Here is a 19865-nt window from a genome sequence, read left to right on the forward strand (position 1 = left end):
GGCTGTGAATAGAAGCTGTTGTCTTATCTGAAGGCTCAACTGGGGTTGGCGGGGATCCATTTTCAAGCTCATTCAAGTGGTTGTTGGCAGGCTTCTCACTCCCTCATCACAGGGCTCTCTCACAACATGACAGCTTCCTTCTTCCAGAACAAACAAGCTAGGGAGGGTGCCCCAGTCAAAAGTCACCATTTTTTTGTGATCTAATCTCAGAAGTCATATCTTTCACATCTACCTTATTCTGTTCCTTAGGAGTCAGTAAGTCACACTCAAGGAAAGGGGCCCACACAGGGCATGAACAAGGAGATGGAGGTCATCAGGGACTGTCCTAGAGGCTGCTAACCACGCTCAAATACCCTTACTGCTTGCTTCCTCACTTCCTCTGGTCCCTGCTCAAATATCTTATCAGAGAGGCTTTCACAAACTATGTAAAACAGCACACACACACACTCCATCTCTTTATCATGCTTTTTCTTCACAGCAATGATCACAGCCTGATACATAATGCATTTATTTATTATCTGTTCCCCACTCCTAATAGTATGCAGGCTTTATGAGAGCAAGAACTTAGTTTTGTTCTGCAGTATCCTCAGGTCCTAAAACAGTGCTTGACATACAGTAGGCACTGGGTACATATTTGTTGAATGAATGAATCTATATTAACAGGAATGCTTCCACCTGTAAAGAATCCAAAAGCCAACTAGCAGCAGACAAAACATAGTTCATTTTACAAGGATTACAGAGGTAAGGAGTGCCACAGTTGAATTAGTGAGTCAATAACATCAACCAGAATTTAGATTCTTTCTCTCCTTCCAAACCACAATCTGCAGATTTTTGGCTTTTTTTCTTTTAGGTTTGTCACCTTGTATGTCAGGCAAGACCTGTTCATTGGACCACATTCAAAGGCAAGAAGGAGAGGGATAGCCAGAGGAAAGAGAGAAAAATTTCTCTTCATATGCTTCTCTCCTTGTAGCAAGAGGAAAAAGAATACATTTCCCATTAAGGTCTACCATAGACTTCCTCTTACATCTCATTGGTCAAAATTGAGTCACATGTCTAACCTAGCTTCAGGGGCGGTGGGAAAATAAGGATCGGCTTGTTTCCTCCTCTATAGGAAGAAAGGAAAAGGAGGGAGGAAATTCTTGTTGGAGAGTCAACAGCATCCTGGTAAATTAAGACATTTTAAAGTATTGAATCAATAATAAGAGACTTACAGAAGGAAAAAAAGAAAACCTTTAAGGGTTATACAAAGCTTTCATGTACTAGATAACTATATAGGTAGCTTAACATGAGCGAACTTTGAACAGATGAGACAAGGGTTGGGTAATGTTTTCTTGGGCTGCAAAGGAGGCCCTCTCCTGTCAAAAGTCTTTCCACATTCTGGTTTTGTGTGTGGCGAAGTCCTCATTATTTCATCATTCACTATTTGAGTCTCTGCAGCTAGAAGATTACATATGAACATAAAAGTTGGCATTGACATAAAAATTTTAATGAGTTGACCATGTGTAAGATTAGTTCTTATTCAGATATTCGTGTCCTAAAGGGTCTGTTAGGTTGAATTCTTATTTTGTTGGTCAGTCTTCTCAATGTTAATGTCATGTTGATAGAATACAGTACCAGTGCGAAATGCAAGTGCAAATCTTGGGAAGTACACAGGCCTTCATGAAGTTGAAAAATAATTCAGGCTTCCATGAAGTTGACCACGATGACCTAGCTAAATTAACAATTAGAGAGAAATACAAGAAAGATGATGACAAAATTAACACTTCCAAAGATAATGATTTGAAAAAGAGTTGGAAGAAGCTGTTGGGGAAATGAATGCTGCCTTGAACATTTTTTGCAAAAATTACCTTTTTCTAAGATCGTGCTATGAAAGTCAACTGTGAAGTACAAGCTACTGTATTATCAAAGTCACAATTTGGTGAAATCAACTTCTGACTCATTCTTGGTTTGTTCCTTGAATGAGGACATAGTTGTTGCAGTTTTACTCTAAATTTTGCTAGGTGTGAAACTTACTTTCATAAGTTTTAATGATACCATTTCAAGACACCTTTCTAATCAAAACTTCTCCATAGCTTAGCATGAAATATTTGTCCTTAGAGTCACTTAGTAGTATTTCTCAGGCATGTATTAGCCTTGATAACAACAGCCTCCTATACCTGACATATGAGAAACACATTTTTATTTTTATTTATTTATTTTTTAAAGATTTTATTTATTTATTTGACAGAGAGAGAGACAGAGAGGGAACACAAGCCCGGGGAGTGGGAGAGGGAGAAGCAGGTTTCCCGCTGAGCAGGAGCCCAATGCGGGGCTCGATCCCAGGACCCCGGGATCATGACCTGAGCCGAAGGCAGACACTTAACGACTGAGCCACCCAGGCGCCCTGAGAAACACATTTTTTAAAGGTTGTTCCCTCGCCTAATTCTAATGAATTTGAAGACATAGTTCTCTTTTTCCAAAGGTAAAACAAGTGTTAGCAAAGGTAGAACAACTCCTGTAAGGAAAACTTAATAATCAGTGCCCAATTTAGGGCACATTTAAGCACACATGCTCACTGGATCCTCCCAAGCTCAGGGATCAGCTATATCAGGTCTTTTCTCATGGGGAGAAGTGGCTAAAGGATCGAAAAAGAGGCCAAGAGTGTTCATTTAGCAAAGTCCCTCGACATGGAAAAGTAGAAGAGTGGAGGATAAATGCCCTCCCCTCATATTGGAACTCATTGTTTGTTCCTTTTTTTTTTTAAGATTTTTTATTTATTTGAGAGAGAGAGTGAGCGAGAGAGCACGAGCTGGGGTGGGGAAGGGAGAGGGAGAAGCAGACTCCCCACTGATCAGGGAGCCCCTGAGATCATGACCTGAGCCGAAGGCAGACACTTAACTGACTGAGCCACCCAGGCGCCCCTCGTTACTTGTTTTAATTTTTTTTAAGTGAGCTTGGGAGAAAAATCTTATATATATGTTACATGTACTCCCTTTAAAGTAGAGATTTTTATACTTTTCTTTCGGGCTACAGGTTCTTTAATGGAGCAGCCAATCTGTCAGCAGACCTGGTTTCATCTAATGATTTACAGACCCCAGCTCTGAAGCCAGTGAAACATTCCTGCTGCCCAGGCATTGAGTATAGTACAGCATCCTCACCATGTTGGACTTTCTAGCTGAGAACAACCTCTGTGGCCAGGCAATCCTAAGGATTGTTTCCTGTGGCAACGCCATCATTGCTGAACTTTTGAGGCTTTCTGAGTTTATTCCTGCTGTGTTCAGGTACAGAGACCGAGTCGATCAACAGAAATATGGAGATATCATATTTGATTTCAGCTATTTTAAGGTAATCCTCCTCCATAGCATTTTTACCACTGTATTGTCTATAAAAGCATGCTTTCTCTGGGAACCATGAGATGCTGAATGGTGAAGTAATTATGGAGAAAGAGTTAAAAGAGGAAAGGTTTTAAACCAAATTTAGTATCAACGAACTAACTTGAAAATAATATAAATGTATTGTGTGGAAGCCCTAACATAATATATTCAAACTTTTAAAAAGATAACTTTGGTGTAATGTATTTCACAACAAAGTACCCCACACTTAAAAGCATGCTAATCATGGTTAGAGTTCAAATTCATTTCTTCCAAAGGGATTTTGCATCTAGGCTTCTGTTACCTTCATTACCTTCTGTTGCTCTGCTTTCAATTTTCGATATCCCTTTTAAGGCATAAGAGCAAATTTTTAAAAGACTATTTAGAAATTGTTACTCACAGGTATGCTTTTATTGCCATTTCACATAAATGTGTTTTTCTTCTCAGGGTCCAGAATTATGGGAAAGCAAGCTGGAAGCTAAGCCAGAGCTACAGGATTTAGATGAAGAATTTCGTGAAAACAACATAGAAATTGTGACCAGATTTTATTTAGCATTTCAAAGTGTGCATAAATATATTGTAGACTTAAACAGGTATTGATTAATTTAGCAATAGCTTATTCTGATAGTAAATAGTGGGAAAGGGACATGCCAGAAAATGTGCATCTTTCTGAGTTACTGCACAATCTCCCCACCTCTCCCATGCCTCTCCCATGCATAATTGTCTTTTCCTTCCTCTGGCACTAGTCATCTTAAGTATTTTAGAGTTTTATTATACTTTCCTTCTCTTGTGAAGTAGTATAATAACCTTGGTTTGTACTAAGTCATATGGCTTGCTTTCTTTTTTGTTTTCATCGACGTATAGTTGACACACTGTTTCATTAGCATCAGTTGTACAGCCTAGTGTTTTGATAACTCTATGCTGTGCTCACCGCAAGTGTAGCCACCATCTGTCCCCATGCAACGCTGTCACACTACCATTGCTACATTCCCTGTGCTGGACCTTTCATCCCCACCACTTACTCATTCCGTAACTAGAAGCCTGTAGCTCCCACTCCCCTTCACCCACTTTGCCCATGCCCACCGCCTGCCCCCCCCACCCCCCCAGTCCTCTCCCTTCTGGCAACCATCACTTTGTTTTCTGTATTAAGTCATATAGCTTTCAATCCTGTAGTTTATGACCATATTTTAGTATCTTATATATGAGGAGAGAAAGGAACTTATTTTTATAGCATTGGTAACCATAGCTTCCTTCTTATCCCTAACTACACAGTATTCTCTTCCTTTCAGCCCTTAAGAATTCACTACTCATCAGCTTTTAAATTAACTATTCCATGTTTTTATAGCATTACTCCTAAAATATTTGTAATTCATAAATCAAGACTAGGGATTACTTGGAGTAGCCGGTATTAGCAACCTGTGGCCCTAAATGACTATGATTTCCAGCTCACAAGTGCATTCTTAAGAGCACGAAGGGCCACAGACTATTTGAAGGCCAGAATGCCTGGTATCTTGCCTTATCTTTTAAAAATCTTTAAATTCCTTCTTCAAAGGTGTTCAAGTTTTCATTAGAATGAATAACTTGCTCTGGGGTTTCATTTCTAGATATCTAGATGATCTCAATGAAGGTGTTTATATTCAGCAAACTTTAGAAACTGTGCTTCTCAATGAAGATGGAAAACAACTTCTAGTAAGTAATAGTAACCATTTAAAATAGAAAGTCAAGAATGTCAAGCTTAGCATCACTTTTTTTCCTGTAAGTCCCAAAGACATGCGAAGTACCCTTCTTTAAAGAGAAGCAAAATAAACTGACAGTTATCTTCGTCCAATGGACAGTATCTGAATTTAGAACATAGTAGACTCTGAACAGAATTACAAGTGAAGTAGAAATCGTGTGGAGGTTATGAGCTTCTTCCTCAGTGTAACAATCCTATCTTATCTTTCACATCCCAGACATCTAGCCTTAGAAATTAGTACGTAATAATCGTTTAAGAAATGTTAAATAAGTAAAGGATTTAGAGGAACTCCATTTGGGGTCCCAAGCCAAATATCAAAAATAGGCCACCTGAAAGGTAATCACTGCAATTTAAATTTATTTCACATATACTTTTCAAAGCCCATTCTATACAGAAGGTGAGAACCCTTTGGGGAAACCTGCATTCTCTTTGTAATATAAAGCTTTGAGGAAGAAAGGGAACAAAGTGATTCTTTTTAATTAACCCTCGTCAACTTCATTCCAAAAGAACATATACTCCTGTGAGTTTGACCACCTTCTTCCTCTCTTCATAGTGTGAAGCACTGTACTTATATGGAGTTATGCTGCTGGTCATCGACCAAAAGATTGAAGGAGAAGTCAGAGAGAGAATGCTGGTCTCTTACTATCGATACAGGTATCCTGGGGCTGGGACTGCATCCTCCAAAAGCACTGCTATTGGTAAAATGCAGTGTAGGTTTCCATACTACTTGTACTGGGAACAGCAGTGATATGATCTAGAATGAAAAGTATGGGATCCTTATGTCTTCTGAACATAGTGTAGAAATGTAACGATTACTCTATATTTTATATCATCACCATAATAAGAGACTATATATAATATAATCTATATATTATATGTAAAAGAGCCTATATATTATAGATTATTAGAGATAAATAGATTATCATGTCCACGGTGGTACCTCAGTTTTTTAAAAAAAAGGAATCTGAATTTTCTTTACCTTAAAGATAGATAAATTTGGGAATTTTGGAAGTCTAATGAATATTCTTTTTTTATGTTTTTAAGTATTACTCTTTGGCGGGTGTAGGGAAACGAATACATTTTCTGTTGTCATTTTTAGGTTGATGACTTTGAAAAGGTATCGCTCTGGGTTAGGTGGGAAGTGAATTCTCACCCGTATGTATATGTGGAAATAAAAACAAACAACAGCGCATATCACGATCACATGTTTTGTATGTCTGTATAGAGCTGTGACTTCAAGAAGTAGGGTCTTTTGGGCGCCTGGGTGGCTCAGTTGGTTAAGCGACTGCCTTCGGCTCAGGTCATGATCCTGGAGTCCCGGGATCAAGTCCTGCATCGGGCTCCCTGCTCGGCAGGGAGTCTGCTTCTCCCTCTGACCCTCCTCCCTCTCATGTTCTCTCTATCTCATTCTCGCTCTCAAATAAATAAATAAAATCTTAAAAAAAAAAAAAGAAGTAGGGTCTTTAAATCAGAAGCCACCTTAAAGCTCTGTAATTCCAGTATCTACCACACAAGTTTCAATTTATTGAATTAATGAGTCAAAATCGGGATACAAGGTCAATGTTAGAAATAGTCACGATTCAGGGAAGAAACAGATGATAAGCAGGAATCAGGAACATGGGTTAAAAGATGCACAGACTTGAGTTAACATTCTTAAATTTAGAAATTAGGGTAAAATAAATAGGGCAAAGGGGCAAATCCTCGACAGAGAGGGATCGTTGGAGACATCATCTCTTCAGCAGCAGCTGGGACTGCTGCCTCGTCAGCCGTAAATTCACTTCAGGCTACTCAACTAGCCTGTTTCCTTCAGCTTCGTGAGTATGTGAGGAGAGTGCTCACCAGCGTGCGTGATTTATTCACAGCAGTTTGGCCACGAGCTGTTTTAATATCCATGTTTTTTACAATGAACTTTGAATGGCCTTGCATATATTTCCAAAATTACATGGAAAAACAAAAACAGTAAAGAAAATAAAGAAGTAAAAAAAAAAAGTTTGTTTATCAAGCCCAGCTTTGACAATCCGGCTTTGTCCTTTTGGGTACAACAGCTAATTCATTAGGATGTGAGGATCCATTACCGCAATGACACTGAACAATTGTAAGGCAGAGTTGTGGGAAAGGAGATTCTTACATCAAATAGGAGGTCATCTTCAAATCTAAGATTCTTTGAGTCTCCCTGAGGGATTACTACTCCACACCACCCTGAAAACCACAGATGTTTTGATGAAATCTTTGTAGAAGGTGCACCTTGCCAAGAAAGAACCAGTTATTACATATCCCACTTTAAGTTGACATCACGTTTTAAAATTATTTTCTAACTTACAAAATGTTGCTGCTGGTTCATGTTCTTTCTCTGCAATTCTGAAATCCAAAGAGCTCTGAAAAAAAATACATGTGTATGTACACACACATATACATGCACATAGTAATTCCTTTGGCAGCAAAGCTGATCTAACCTGAAATCATCTGGAGTCAAAACCTGTCAGAGCAGATACAAGGCTATAGGTAGTCCTTATTTATCTCACTAGTGTGACTATTCATAAATTTTACTGCAGAAATATCAATGTGTTGATCGTGTAATGCCAATTGAGACCCTACTAGAGTATCATATCGTATATACCCTATTAACTTACTATATTTGGAAAATGCTGCAATCTGAAACAAATCCAGCCCTAAGGATTTTAGAAAAGGGATTGTGGACTTTAACATAGAACTAACTGTATCTATGTATAGTTATTTTATGTATAACTATGTATATATATGTATAACTAATATTGTATATATGTGTATATATATATCTACATATATATGTATGTATATATATAACTGTGTGTATATATATGTATATACATATATATGTATATGTATAACTATATATATGTATAACTATGTATATATATGTATAAGATGTTCGAATCTTATAAGTGTACTATAACAGGCTTTTTGAAAATGTAATTGTGACTCTTAGGGATATAAATTGACCAAAAGTCTTATCTGAAACTACATAAAGTCAGGTTATAATGAAATTCTGCTTTTCTTTTTGGCTTTTGAGTTTCTAATATGGGCGGTTTGTCTGGCCCTTTCTTCCCCATTGTGAACATGGCTCAGTGCTGCTCGATCTTCTGCTGATTCAAATATGGATGATATTTGTAAGCTGCTCCGAAGTACAGGTTATTCCAGTCAACCAGGAGCCAAAAGACCACCCAACTATCCTGAGAGTTACTTCCAGAGAGTGCCTATCAATGAAGCCTTCATCAGTATGGTCATTGGTCGACTGAGATCTGATGATATTTACAACCAGGTGGGGATTAAACCTGTCAAGATCTTAGTATTTAAAAGATTGATTTCACTTTCCTCCTCAATTACTCCTTCCCTTCCTTCTTCCTCAAAAGAATAAAAGCAGTTAAAAAATTTCAAATTTGGGGGGCTGTACTATGGGATGATAGAGGAAAGAGGGACAATAATTTGGGCAGAATTAGAGATTTCAGGGAGAAGATGGCATTTGATCTATATTTGGAAAAAAAGATGCATTCTTGCAGTCATTCATTCAAGAAAGAGTTATTGAGTGTGTGTTACGAGCTTGCTGCTGGGGTCCATCGCTGATGAAGGCAGGCTGTGGTCCCTGCCCATAACGACCTTGTAGCTGAAGGAAGAAGATGGATAACTAAAGGAATTATAGCAAAGCAAGGTGAGTGTTAGGGGAAGCAGAGGGGGCCATACAGCATACAACAGGGGCAGCAAGATTGCCCGGGGGGGGGAAGGGGGGGCGGCAGGGTGTGGGGTCTGTCAGCTCTGAGAGGTCATCTGTGATAGACACAGATGTGGACAACTAGCAGGACACAGGGAGTTACACATATCTTTTTCTTTTTTTTTTTTTTTTTTGAGGAAAAGACTTCAAATTGCGGCAGAGTCAAGGGCGAGAAGGAAGAGAGTGCTGGGTGGTTAGCAGTAAGAAGGCAGGCCCTGGTTACATTGTATTCCTTACAGTGCTGCCCTCTGAGAATTGCTCCCAGGGCCCAGGACCCCCTGTTGGGAAACGGCTACATCCTAGAACCTGATCACTTATCCAGCACACGTATGAATTCAGATGTCAGCAACAGCTGCCTCTCCGGGGGGTTGTGTGTGCTTTGCAGGTCTCCGCATACCCTTTGCCCGAGCACCGCAGCACGGCCTTGGCGACTCAAGCTGCCATGCTGTACGTGATCCTCTACTTCGAACCTTCCATTCTTCACACCCACCAAGCAAAAATGAGAGAGATTGTGGACAAATACTTTCCAGATAACTGGGCAAGTATTACTATCAGTCTTTTTTTTCTCTGTAATAACCTTGTTAGGGAACCGATTTTCTGTTCTTTTGGCCTTTAGCCCACAGGTCATAATTTTGCAAATAATGAGACATAAAGTCACTTAGATAAAATTACTCTATGTTGAGGATCTTAAATCATAACATGAGGGAATAAGTCAGTAAAACTTCCTGAAGAACCCAAGGGTTTTTTTTTTTTTCTTAAATAGATACTGTCAAGGTGAAACCATGTATTAAAATGTATCTTGTTTTAGTTGCTGAGTTTGTAACTATTTCATAAGTATTTCTTTTTTCTGTTTCATGACTCTAAGCTTACAGAATTAACCTATTTTATGAATAGGAATTTTACTTCAATAATGTTTCATCTACCTTACAGGGCTGTTAAGGTTTATATTACTGCAGGGATGTGTTTATCTCACCCAAAAATATTAATTCTTAAAAGAATAAAGCTGACAATATACTCAAAGTGTAGATGAGATGTTCTCTTTGTACAAAGAGGTTTTAATAAAGTACAATGAAGTGGATCCTGTTCTCAGGTAGCAGATTCTATTTCACTTCTTACTGGCCATTGAATTGCAGACTGTGATTAGGGAACTGTAGGAAAAATAGCCCACAGTGAGGAGATGATGCTTCCTATCCATGAACACGTCATGCTTACAAGCTAGGAGCTGAGCAACCAGGAGGAAAACTGATAATCTGGTTTCATTTGCCTAAGCTTAATAAAGAGTTTTGACCATAGTGCTATAATCAGGAACAGAAATACTTTCAGTGTTAAGGAAGGTCAAAATCCAGTTATATGATGCTTATAAGATACACTCCTAAAAAACACTCCTGGCACACTAAAAATAAAGGAATTGGGGCACCTGGGTGGCTCAGTCATTTAAGCGTCTGACTTGGTTTCAGCTCAGGTCATGCTCTCAGGGTTGTGAGATCGAGCCCCAAGTAGGGCTCCACACTCAGCATGGTGCCTTCCCTCTCTCTCTCCCTCTGCCCCTCTCCCTGCTCTCGCTCTCAAATAAATAAAATCTTTTAAAAAAAGGAACTAGAGGGGCGCCTGGGTGGCTCAGTTGGTTAAGCGACTGCCTTCGGCTCAGGTCATGATCCTGGAGTCCTGGGATCGAGTCCCGCATCGGGCTCCCTGCTCGGCAGGGAGCCTGCTTCTCCCTCTGACCCTCCCCCCTCTCATGTGCTCTCTGTCTCTCTCTGTCTCAAATAAATAAATAAAATCTTTAAAAAAAAAAAAAAAAGGAATTAGAAAGAGAGCAAGAGATTCCAGGCAAATGCCAGCCAATGAAAAGCCAGTAAGAAAATATTAATATCACACCATAGAAAATGTTAAAGAAAAACACTAATAGGGATAAAGAGAGATCATATATGATTTTAAAAAGAATAATCCAAGGTTAATTCATAAATTCACACCCAGGGAAATACTCTAAATATATAAAGCAAAAACAAAATAACATGTAAAAATTGATGAAACCATAATCATGATGGGAAATTTTAAGATACCTCTTTCTCTATATACTCCTGCTCTTTCAAAAATCCGTAAAAATGTACCATGTGTATTTGAAAGGATATGTATGAAAGTTGGGAGACATCAGTTCACAAAGTCAACAAAGTTTAAAAAAACAATGTTAGTCTACAGACAGTATTCTCTTACTATAGCATGATTACATTAGAAGCCAACACTTAAAAGATATTTTTAAATGTTTGGAAAAAACATATACTCCCAAATAACTCTTGTGTTCAAGAGGAAATCACAATAGGACACCTGGGTGGCTCAGTCGGTGAAGCATCTACCTTCGGCTCAGGTCATGATCCCGAGGTCCTGGGATCGATCCCCACATCAGGCTCCTTGCTCAGCACGGAGCCTGCTTCTCCCTCTCCCACTCCCCCTGCTTGTGCGCACATGCGCTCTCTCTCTGACAAATAAATAAATAAAATCTTTTTTAAAAAAAGAGGAAATCACAATGTAAATGAAGAAATATGTAGAATCACACAACATCAAAATACTACAAAGCAAAGCACATGGGAATGACTAAAACTGTTCTTCAAGGTAAATGAAGTAAATGAAACCTTAAATATGTTTATTTAAAAAAGAAGAACAGGGGTGCCTGGGTGGCTCAGTCGTTAAATGTCTGCCTTCGGCTCAGGTCATGATTCCAGGGTCCTGGGATCGAGCCCTCCATCGGGATCTCCGCTCTGTGGGAGGCCTGCTTCTCCCTCTCTCACTCCCCCTGCTTGTGTTTCCTCTCTCGCTGTCTCTCTCTGTCAAATAAATCAATAAAATCTTTAAAAAAAAGAACAATTAAAAATAAATGAATTAAAGGGCTGTCTGGCTGATTTAGTTGGTGCAGCATGCGACTCTTGATCTTAGGGTTGTGGATTCAAGCCCTACGTTGGGTGTAGAGATGACTTAAAAATCTTAAAAATAAATAAATGAGTTATATATTGAGCTTAAGAAGCTAGAAAAGGTCGAGTGAAAGGAAGTCAGTAGGTGTATGAACGGCAATGTATTGAACTGGACAAAAAGGGAATGAGAGAGAAGATCAATACAAAAAGGCTGGTTTTTTGAAGAGTAATAAAATAGATATTTAGTGAGACTGACCAGACAGAGAAGACAAGTTTAAATATGATAAGATTGAGGAAGCCAACCTAAGATAAAATAAAGAACTTTTATTTTATTTTATTTTATTTTTTTTTATTTTTTTAAAGATTTTATTTATTTATTTGAGAGAGAGAGAGTGAGAGACAGAGAGCATGAGAGGGAGGAGGGTCAGAGGGAGAAGCAGACTCCCCGCCGAGCAGGGAGCCCGATGCGGGACTCGATCCCAGGACTCCAGGATCATGACCTGAGCCGAAGGCAGTCGCTTAACCAACTGAGCCACCCAGGCGCCCTAAAATAAAGAACTTTTAAAGTTATAAGAAAACTTCTGAACAACTTTATGCCAATATATTTGAAAACTCTGAAAAAATGGAAAATTTTCTCAAAAATATATAAATATCAAATCTGACTCAAGAAGAAAAAGGAAGCATGATGAGCCCAGTGACTGTTAAAGAAATGGAACTGGGGATCCATCCTCCCTGCTTATCCACCTCCCACCAAAAAGAGAGGATCCCCAGGACTGCAGGATCTCTCAGGCAACTTTTAGCAAAATTTCAAGTGACAAATAATCGCAATTTTTATACAGACTGAAGTAGGTGGGTAAAGAACTGCAAAAATAATGCTTTGTTCCCTTTAGTCGAGAGATTCTCGTGTGAACTGGGGAACCCTAGGAGTCCCCCAGGCTCATTGCAGGGGTCAGTGAGGTAAAACTGTGTTTATGATAACACCAGGGTGCTCTGTGCCTTGTCCTCTCATCCTTTCCCAAGTGCACTTTGCATTTCCAGAGGCCCCGAGACACACAGTACCCAGTACCTCAGGAGTCTGACTGAGGGAGCTGAGTGTGAGTCTGGCCGTCTTGAGTTAGGCCAGACGTTACAGAGACTTGAAAAAATGGAAAAGCGATGCCATCCTTCTCACAAAACTTTTTGGGAAACCTTTAGTCTGTTTTTTGTTTTGTTTTGTTTTTTTAAAAAAAGTTTTATGTTAGCATGTAGTGGGTTTATTGTTGTTATTTGAAGTGAATTAAATAGTTTTTGAAATGTCTCAGTTGTAATCTGTAATATGATAAATATCAATAGATATAACCCCATTTAAAAAAAAAGTCCTTTGGAGTTTTCAGTAAGTTTTAGTTGCATAAAGGCTGAGGTGAAAACGTTTGAGAAGACCACTGCTCTAATGTGCTTTTCTGTCAACCCTGATTTAGTCATTTTCCCATGAATAGCTCTTACCGCCCTTGTTCCAAAATGCCCCTAAAATAGAACACTTACCTCTGTATTTTGGCAAATCGTTGGTTTTTCATTGCAATGGAGTTTGAACTAGAAGGAGTGGGCAGTGTCTTCTGTAACTTTGCCTCCAAGTGAGTACGTATTGAACATGCTGGATGAATGTGTCCTCTTGCAGGTCATTAGTATTTACATGGGGATCACGGTTAATCTAGCAGATGCTTGGGAACCGTATAAAGCTGCAAAAACTGCTTTAAACAATACCCTGGACCTTGCAAACGTCAGAGAACAGGTAGGTGCTGGCCAATGCAGAAGGATTCTCATAACAGCTGCAAGCCTGCTTAAGGGGGTTAGGGAATGAGGAGAGTTCCCAAGGAATTTGGAAAATGACCACATAGACATTTTAAGTGCGGTGATTAACGAAAGGCAAATTTGCGCATCCTAATAAGGTAGGTAATTACAGATTTTTAACTTGCATGGTATATGTAAGTGGGAGACTTGGGTCCTAAGATTCGACATCCTAAGATGAATCAGTATGTCACGTGACCCTAACTGACTTCACTTATTCTTGTTGAAGTCTGTGTCCTTGTGGACAGAATGGCTTTGACTGGTAGCTGGAATTTTAACTTTCATTAGTAGGATGAATATTGAGGATGGTAACTGAATGTACACAATACGTCCTGTCACTGTAATTTAAATTTGTCCTCTCTGATGTGTGAAAGAAGCAACAAAACTGGAGACATTTCATCTCCTTAAAGTTTAAATGGTTACATTCTCTCTCTTTGATAAGAACACAAGGCAGTTATCCTGTTTGTTTTCTATGATTCTCTTACGATTTATCTCCCTCTCAGATTTCATCTCATTTTATTTTTCCCTCCCTTCCCCTATGATCCCGTTTTGTTCCTTAATTTCCACATGAGTGAAATTATAATTGTCTTTCTCTGATTGACTTATTTCACTTAGTATAATACCCTCTAGTTCCATACACCTCATTGCAAATGGGAAGATTTCATGTTTTTGATGGTTGAGTGGTAGTCCATTGTATATATATGTACCACATCTTCCTTATCCATTCACCTGTAACTGGGTGATGGACATTAAGGAGGGCATGTGATGTAATGAGCACTGGATGTTATATAAGACTGATGAATCATTGACCTCTACCTCTGAAACTAATAATACATTATATGTTAATTTTAAATAAAAAATAAATTAAAAATTAAAAAACACAAGGCAGAAGGAAATTCCTAAGTAAATAGAGCAGTAAAAATCTCTGTTGGGCAGTATCCTTGACGTTTCTAAACAGTTACCTTCCTCAGCTCGGTTGTCTGAGTTTTTGAGTTTTCAGCGCAGATAGAACAATATTGACTCAAAGAACTTCAGCATGTTTTATTAAAGAAAATTGAATTCCATCAATAATGCACAAAATAATTTCAATGTTGGTATGTCTCCAAAACACACATTAGAGAAAGCGGCGCTTCCAATACTTACTGGTATCAGAGCATTAATGTTTCATTACTAAAATTACTTTTCCAAAATTGCATTTTCTCCTTGGTGCCATTTTAAGAAGATCTTCAGAGTCCTCTGATGAAGCACCTGGTGATAGTTTTAAACTAACCTGACTGGCTAATGATGTTTAACATGTAACTCTTGCTCCGGGGAAAGCAGAATGACCAAATTTCCAAAAGGCTGGTTTGAAAATTCACTTTTGATCTACTGAGGCATATTTTTGTTGTGCTTTCATCTGCCTGTAGAAGTCTCTTCTCCTGGGTATTTCTGCTCTGCCTGCTTTGCCAATAATTATGGGAAGAATAGGCAGTTGAACTTCTGCTTTTATGTTTCTCTTCCATCCAAGTTAAGAACAGAAGGGGCCCTCGGAACCACTTGTTCCCGATTCTCTGGGTGACATTTGCAGAAACCAGGAGGGAGAGGTTAAATCCAAAGTCACACTATCTAATCTAATCATAGCTGGAGGTAGGATTTAGGATTCTCTTGGTTCTGAGTCCAACGTCCTTTTCACAAATGTCCAATAAGCCACTAGCCTTTGAGCCTTACCAACTGTGGTCCATATGTTACTCATCTCCTATAGAAATGTTATCATTTGTCCAGGGGTTCATCTGTATGGGGATTTGTTTTCAAGGAACATCATTGTCTCTTTTTGAAAATGTAAATTCAGTTGTTTTTTCTTTTAAAAGTCAAGCAGATACGCTACTGTCAGTGAAAAAGTGCATGCTCAAGTACAACAGTTTCTGAAGGAAGGTTATTTAAGGGAGGAGATGGTTCTGGACAATATCCCAAGGCTTCTGAACTGCCTGAGAGACTGCAACGTTGCCATCCGATGGCTGATGCTTCACACAGCCGACTCAGGTAATGTGAAGGCGTGCCATCTGCATGGCTCCATATAAAGGCTTGCAGGATTAAGATATGCTCCATGATGCAAAAATTGTTTAGCCTTTGGAAGAGAATCAAGTTGCTGCCTTTTTTTTTTTTTAGATTGATTGGTTTATTTTAGAGAGACGGGGAGAGAGCATGCGTGTGCATAAGCGGGGGAAGGGGAGAAGGAGAAGAAGAGGGAGAGACTCTCTAGCAGACTCCCCACTCAGCACAGAGCCTGACACGGGCTTGATCTCAAGGCCCATGAGAGCATGACCTCAAGACCCATGAGAGCATGACCTGAACTGAAACCAGGAGTTGGACACTCACCCAACTAAGCCACCCAGGCACCCCGAGAATCAAATTGCTTTTTAAGTTAGTCATTTTTGTGTCTACTTAGACAAGTCAGCTGCCCACCTGAATAGTCCCTTTGTCAGGTTAGATTATCTGGGATTATCCCAGTGGGTCCAGGGTAATCACAAGGGTCCTTGAATCGGCAAGAGTGAAGCAGAAGAGTCAGAACCAGAGAGGTGGCATCATGAAAAAGGGTCAACAGGCCATTGCTGGTTTTAAAGATGGAAAGGGGCCACAAGCCAAGGAATACAGGTCGCCTCTAGATGCTGAAAAAGATAAGAAAACAGGATTTACCCCAGAGCCTCCAGAAGGAGCACAGATCTACTGACTCCTTGATTTTACCCCAGTGAGACCCATTTCAGATTTCTCATCTCTGGAACTGTAAGAGAATACATTTGTGTCTTCTTAAGCCATTAAGTTTGTGGTGATTGGTTACAGCAGGAAACTAATACGAGAGCCAGTCCAGTAAATAAGAGCCAGATGTGCAAAATGCATCTGGCAGGATGTGGGATTTGAGTCCAGAGCAGGAGAGAAATTTTACTGGTTGGTGTAGAGGGGTGAAGGTGGTTGGGGAAGGCTCCACACAGGACACAGGAGTGGACTGGGCCCCCTAGGATTTTGAAGTAAAATTCTAGGCTGGAGAAATGATAGAGAAGAAGGTATGATTTTGGAAGTACAGAAAAACATGGACCCACAGAGTTGATGAACAGGCTAAACGAGAGTGCCTAATAAAGGTAGATTGGGGGAAAGAAAATAAAGGTAGGTTGGGTGTCACCTTTTCTGGTCCACAGTCTTGGAGACGCTGTGGGCCATCAAGTTCAGTTGCTTTACAGATTGTAGGAAATGACTCCACAGGGTCCGTGAGCCTGTGACTTAAAACAAAAAACACCTGGTTTAATAGAAAAATAAATAGGTTGGACTAACCCGAGTCAGTTCAGAGCTGACACAATTCCTTGTACTTAGTAAAGGCTGGATCGACGTTAATGAACTAACGATTTCACTCATCTGGAGCGCATGCACTTCCCGCTCACAGGTGTGTCATTCAGCAGCCTGGCCAGCCTCGTGCTTTTTGTTTTTTTGCCCCCAAACTTTGCTTGAGAGCCACCCTGAGACTGGCACTGCTTTCAACAGTTGTTCTTTCGGATGAGGCTGTGCCTCTAGAAATACTGCCCACTCCAGAGTATTCTGCAGCCTCCCATGGTAACACAGTAGCCTGTAGCCCGACTCTTCCAGGCAAGATGTTCTTCCCTCTAGCTCCCATTTGGTTCCACGTCCTGTGAGTGGTCAGCAGTGCAGACAGCAGGTGGACTTCTTAATCCTCTGTAGCTCTGAAAATATATGGACTTTCTTCTCAGCCTTCTCTTTTCCCACTAGAAATCTCTAGCTACGAAATCTTTCTCAAAAGTGCTGCTTCCCAGTTTGGTTTTTTTTTCATTTTGCTTTTTTGCCTACATCCCTCTCCAATTTACAGTTTGTTCATAGCACGAATACCATGGCTGAAGTTTAAACTGGATCTGGTTTTAGGTAGTCATGTTTCTTTTTTTTACATAAACTCCAGTTCTAATTTGAGGATTTTGCTCTACTGACTCAGTATTGAATCTTCTTTACCAAAGTCTTAACATGCTCAAGCATGTAAACAACTCAGACCCTCGCTTTATCCTATCATAAAACCAGCGGTGAGTTTCCCGTGACTCAGCCTCATCATCCTCCTTCCCACGACCGTGCCTGACCCTGTGCCTACGCTCTGGGAGCCAGGAGTCGTGTCCTGGATTTGCACCCTTGCAGGAACAACAGACAGCGTTCTGTGCATTTATCTTCAGCCACATCTGTTTTCCATTTTTGTGCCTGGCAATTGTCTGACCTGATTGCACAAGGTCATCATTTACCAGAAACAAATGATTTACCTATCTGACTATGAGTCATGTGTGGGAAAAGTAACTGCTTATTTAGCTTTTATGGTGTCTCAGTCATGATCGGCAGGATGGAATGCGTATTCTTTATATTCCGTCCTATTGATCTGTTGGAGGCATCTCACCCAGGCTTTGGATGCGTCCCCGGTGTCTTGCAGCTTTTGAAGAAACATGCTCAGAGCCAGCCTTCCCCAGGCAGGGCTGCCCAGCTTCCGAAGTCCAACCTGAGGCTACCATGCTTCTGAGATCTGTTGCCTCAGTTCTCTGAGTCTGCATTCTTGCAGGGTCAGAAGTCACAGATGGCATCCGGCCCTGAGGACGCTGGAAGTAATCATTAATGTAGGGTGATGTTCCCTATCCAAAAACGAAAGCAAATTAGTTTCAGAAGCTTTCTTGTTCAATCAGAATTAATACAAAACAAGTGGAACTCTTCATAAGTTTGATCTGTTTGATTTTGTTTGTTAGGCAGATACGAAGCTGAAAAAATTGTCTTCTGTGTCATCAGTGTTACCAGTTCCAATATAGCTCTTCCTAGATAGTTGTGATGAATGCATAATAAATCCGCTCTACAGTTTCCCATGAAAACTGAGCCCTTCTCCAGGTTGTCATGAGCCTCCTCCTGATGGAACAGCTTAGAAATCAATGTATAAAATGGCCATCTGCAGGCTTCACCAGAACTGAAACACCAAAAAACACCCCTGACATATATCACACGGTCCTTCTATATATGCTGGGCATCCTGGGATACCACTGAGGGGCTCAGAAAGCAAGAAAGCCGTGTGACACCAGAGCAACAACCAGGGACCTTGAACCTTATCAGATGTGAACTTTTTGACAGTGTTTGTTGCCTTAAATTTTTTGTTTTGACTATTTATAGTCCAGGTAGCCTTGACCTATTTTCTTACTTTTTCTTAAATAAATAATTGGCCCCAGCAAATATCAGTAATTTTTTAAGTTCTATATACCTTTCTTTAACATACTGTTTATTTGAAATAGCTTCTCTTAGGAGCAGAGAGGCTGAGCTAGGGAATCAGAATATTAGGTGTTTTTGCCCCTGGGTCCATCCCTGCCTACTTTTGTCACCTTGGCCTAGTTGCTGGAATCTCTCTGGGCCTTGGTAGTAGAGAGTTCAGGAAGCTTTGAGTGCCTGCCATGCCCTCCAGCCTTTATAAGGAACAGAACGCTCCCAGGTCTGGTTCTTCCTGTTTGGAGGTGCCACATCCTTGTGTGGGTAACCCTGCTTGCCCGTGGTGTCAGGGACCGCCAAGACCACCCTAGTTGTGATCACTTCCTAGGAAGACACAGCGTATATTAGTACTTGTGGCTATGATTTATTGCAGCAAAAGGATAGAAAGCAAAATCAGCAAAGGGAAAAGGTGCATGGGATGAAGTCTGGAGGGAACCAGGCACAAGCTTCTAGGGGTCCTCTCCTGATGGAGTCACATAGGATGTGTTTAATCCCCCCGGCAATGCATTGCAACAGCATGTGTGAAGTGATGCCAATCAGGGAAGCTCCTTGGAAACTCCTTGGGGCTGACCACAGGCAGCCTCTGCCTGGCATGTACCAAAGTTCCAGACTCCTAGAAGGAAAGCAGGTGTTCATCATAAACCACATGGTACGAACAGTTAAGGCATAGTGGTCCTCTCTTATTAATTCTTGAAATGGTAGCGTCTCCCAAAATCCGAGTCCCCAGATGTGCCAACCTTGCAAACAGGCCTCTCTGAGGTGAGCAGTCTCAGAAACTGAGAGTGTCCACCCTGAATGGCAGAGAGCAATGCCTAAACCGAAAGCAACTCCAAACAGACAGGAAGTAAGGAGGCCGAATGGTGTCAGAAGGCTCCACCCATCCATATGGGACAGTCGGTAATGAACCAGTCCCAGAATGCCTTCAGTATTTGGAACACTGTTCTGCCACTTGCTTTTGCTCATTCTACAGTATATCATGGATGACATTCCTTGCCAGATCCAACTGTCGTATTTAAAAGTTCAGTTGTACTTATTTCATGGTATACATA

At 40.3% G+C, this 19865-nt stretch overlaps 1 protein-coding gene across 9 annotated transcripts in view; it reads left to right on the forward strand.

Moving 5' to 3' along the window:
- WASHC5 (WASH complex subunit 5) overlaps nt 1–19865 on the forward strand; it is a 60764-nt gene that overhangs the window by 2377 nt on the left and 38522 nt on the right. For all 9 annotated transcript variants that reach the window (XR_010410516.1, XR_010410513.1, XR_010410514.1 and 6 more), the window contains exons 2-9: nt 3013–3324; nt 3798–3943; nt 4955–5039; nt 5639–5739; nt 8191–8383; nt 9216–9368; nt 13391–13504; nt 15408–15579. Coding sequence is in view for 5 of the 9 variants with exons in the window: in XM_064587890.1 (XP_064443960.1) it covers nt 3139–3324; nt 3798–3943; nt 4955–5039; nt 5639–5739; nt 8191–8383; nt 9216–9368; nt 13391–13504; nt 15408–15579 (1150 nt within the window). In the remaining 4 variants the exon portion in view is untranslated. The remainder of the gene's footprint in view (nt 1–3012; nt 3325–3797; nt 3944–4954; nt 5040–5638; nt 5740–8190; nt 8384–9215; nt 9369–13390; nt 13505–15407; nt 15580–19865) is intronic.

Source organism: Mirounga angustirostris, unplaced genomic scaffold (assembly GCF_029215605.1).
Source record: "Mirounga angustirostris isolate CCGP_5_RB_7025 unplaced genomic scaffold, mMirAng1.0.hap1 SCAF_4, whole genome shotgun sequence".
Lineage (NCBI taxonomy): Eukaryota > Metazoa > Chordata > Mammalia > Carnivora > Phocidae > Mirounga > Mirounga angustirostris.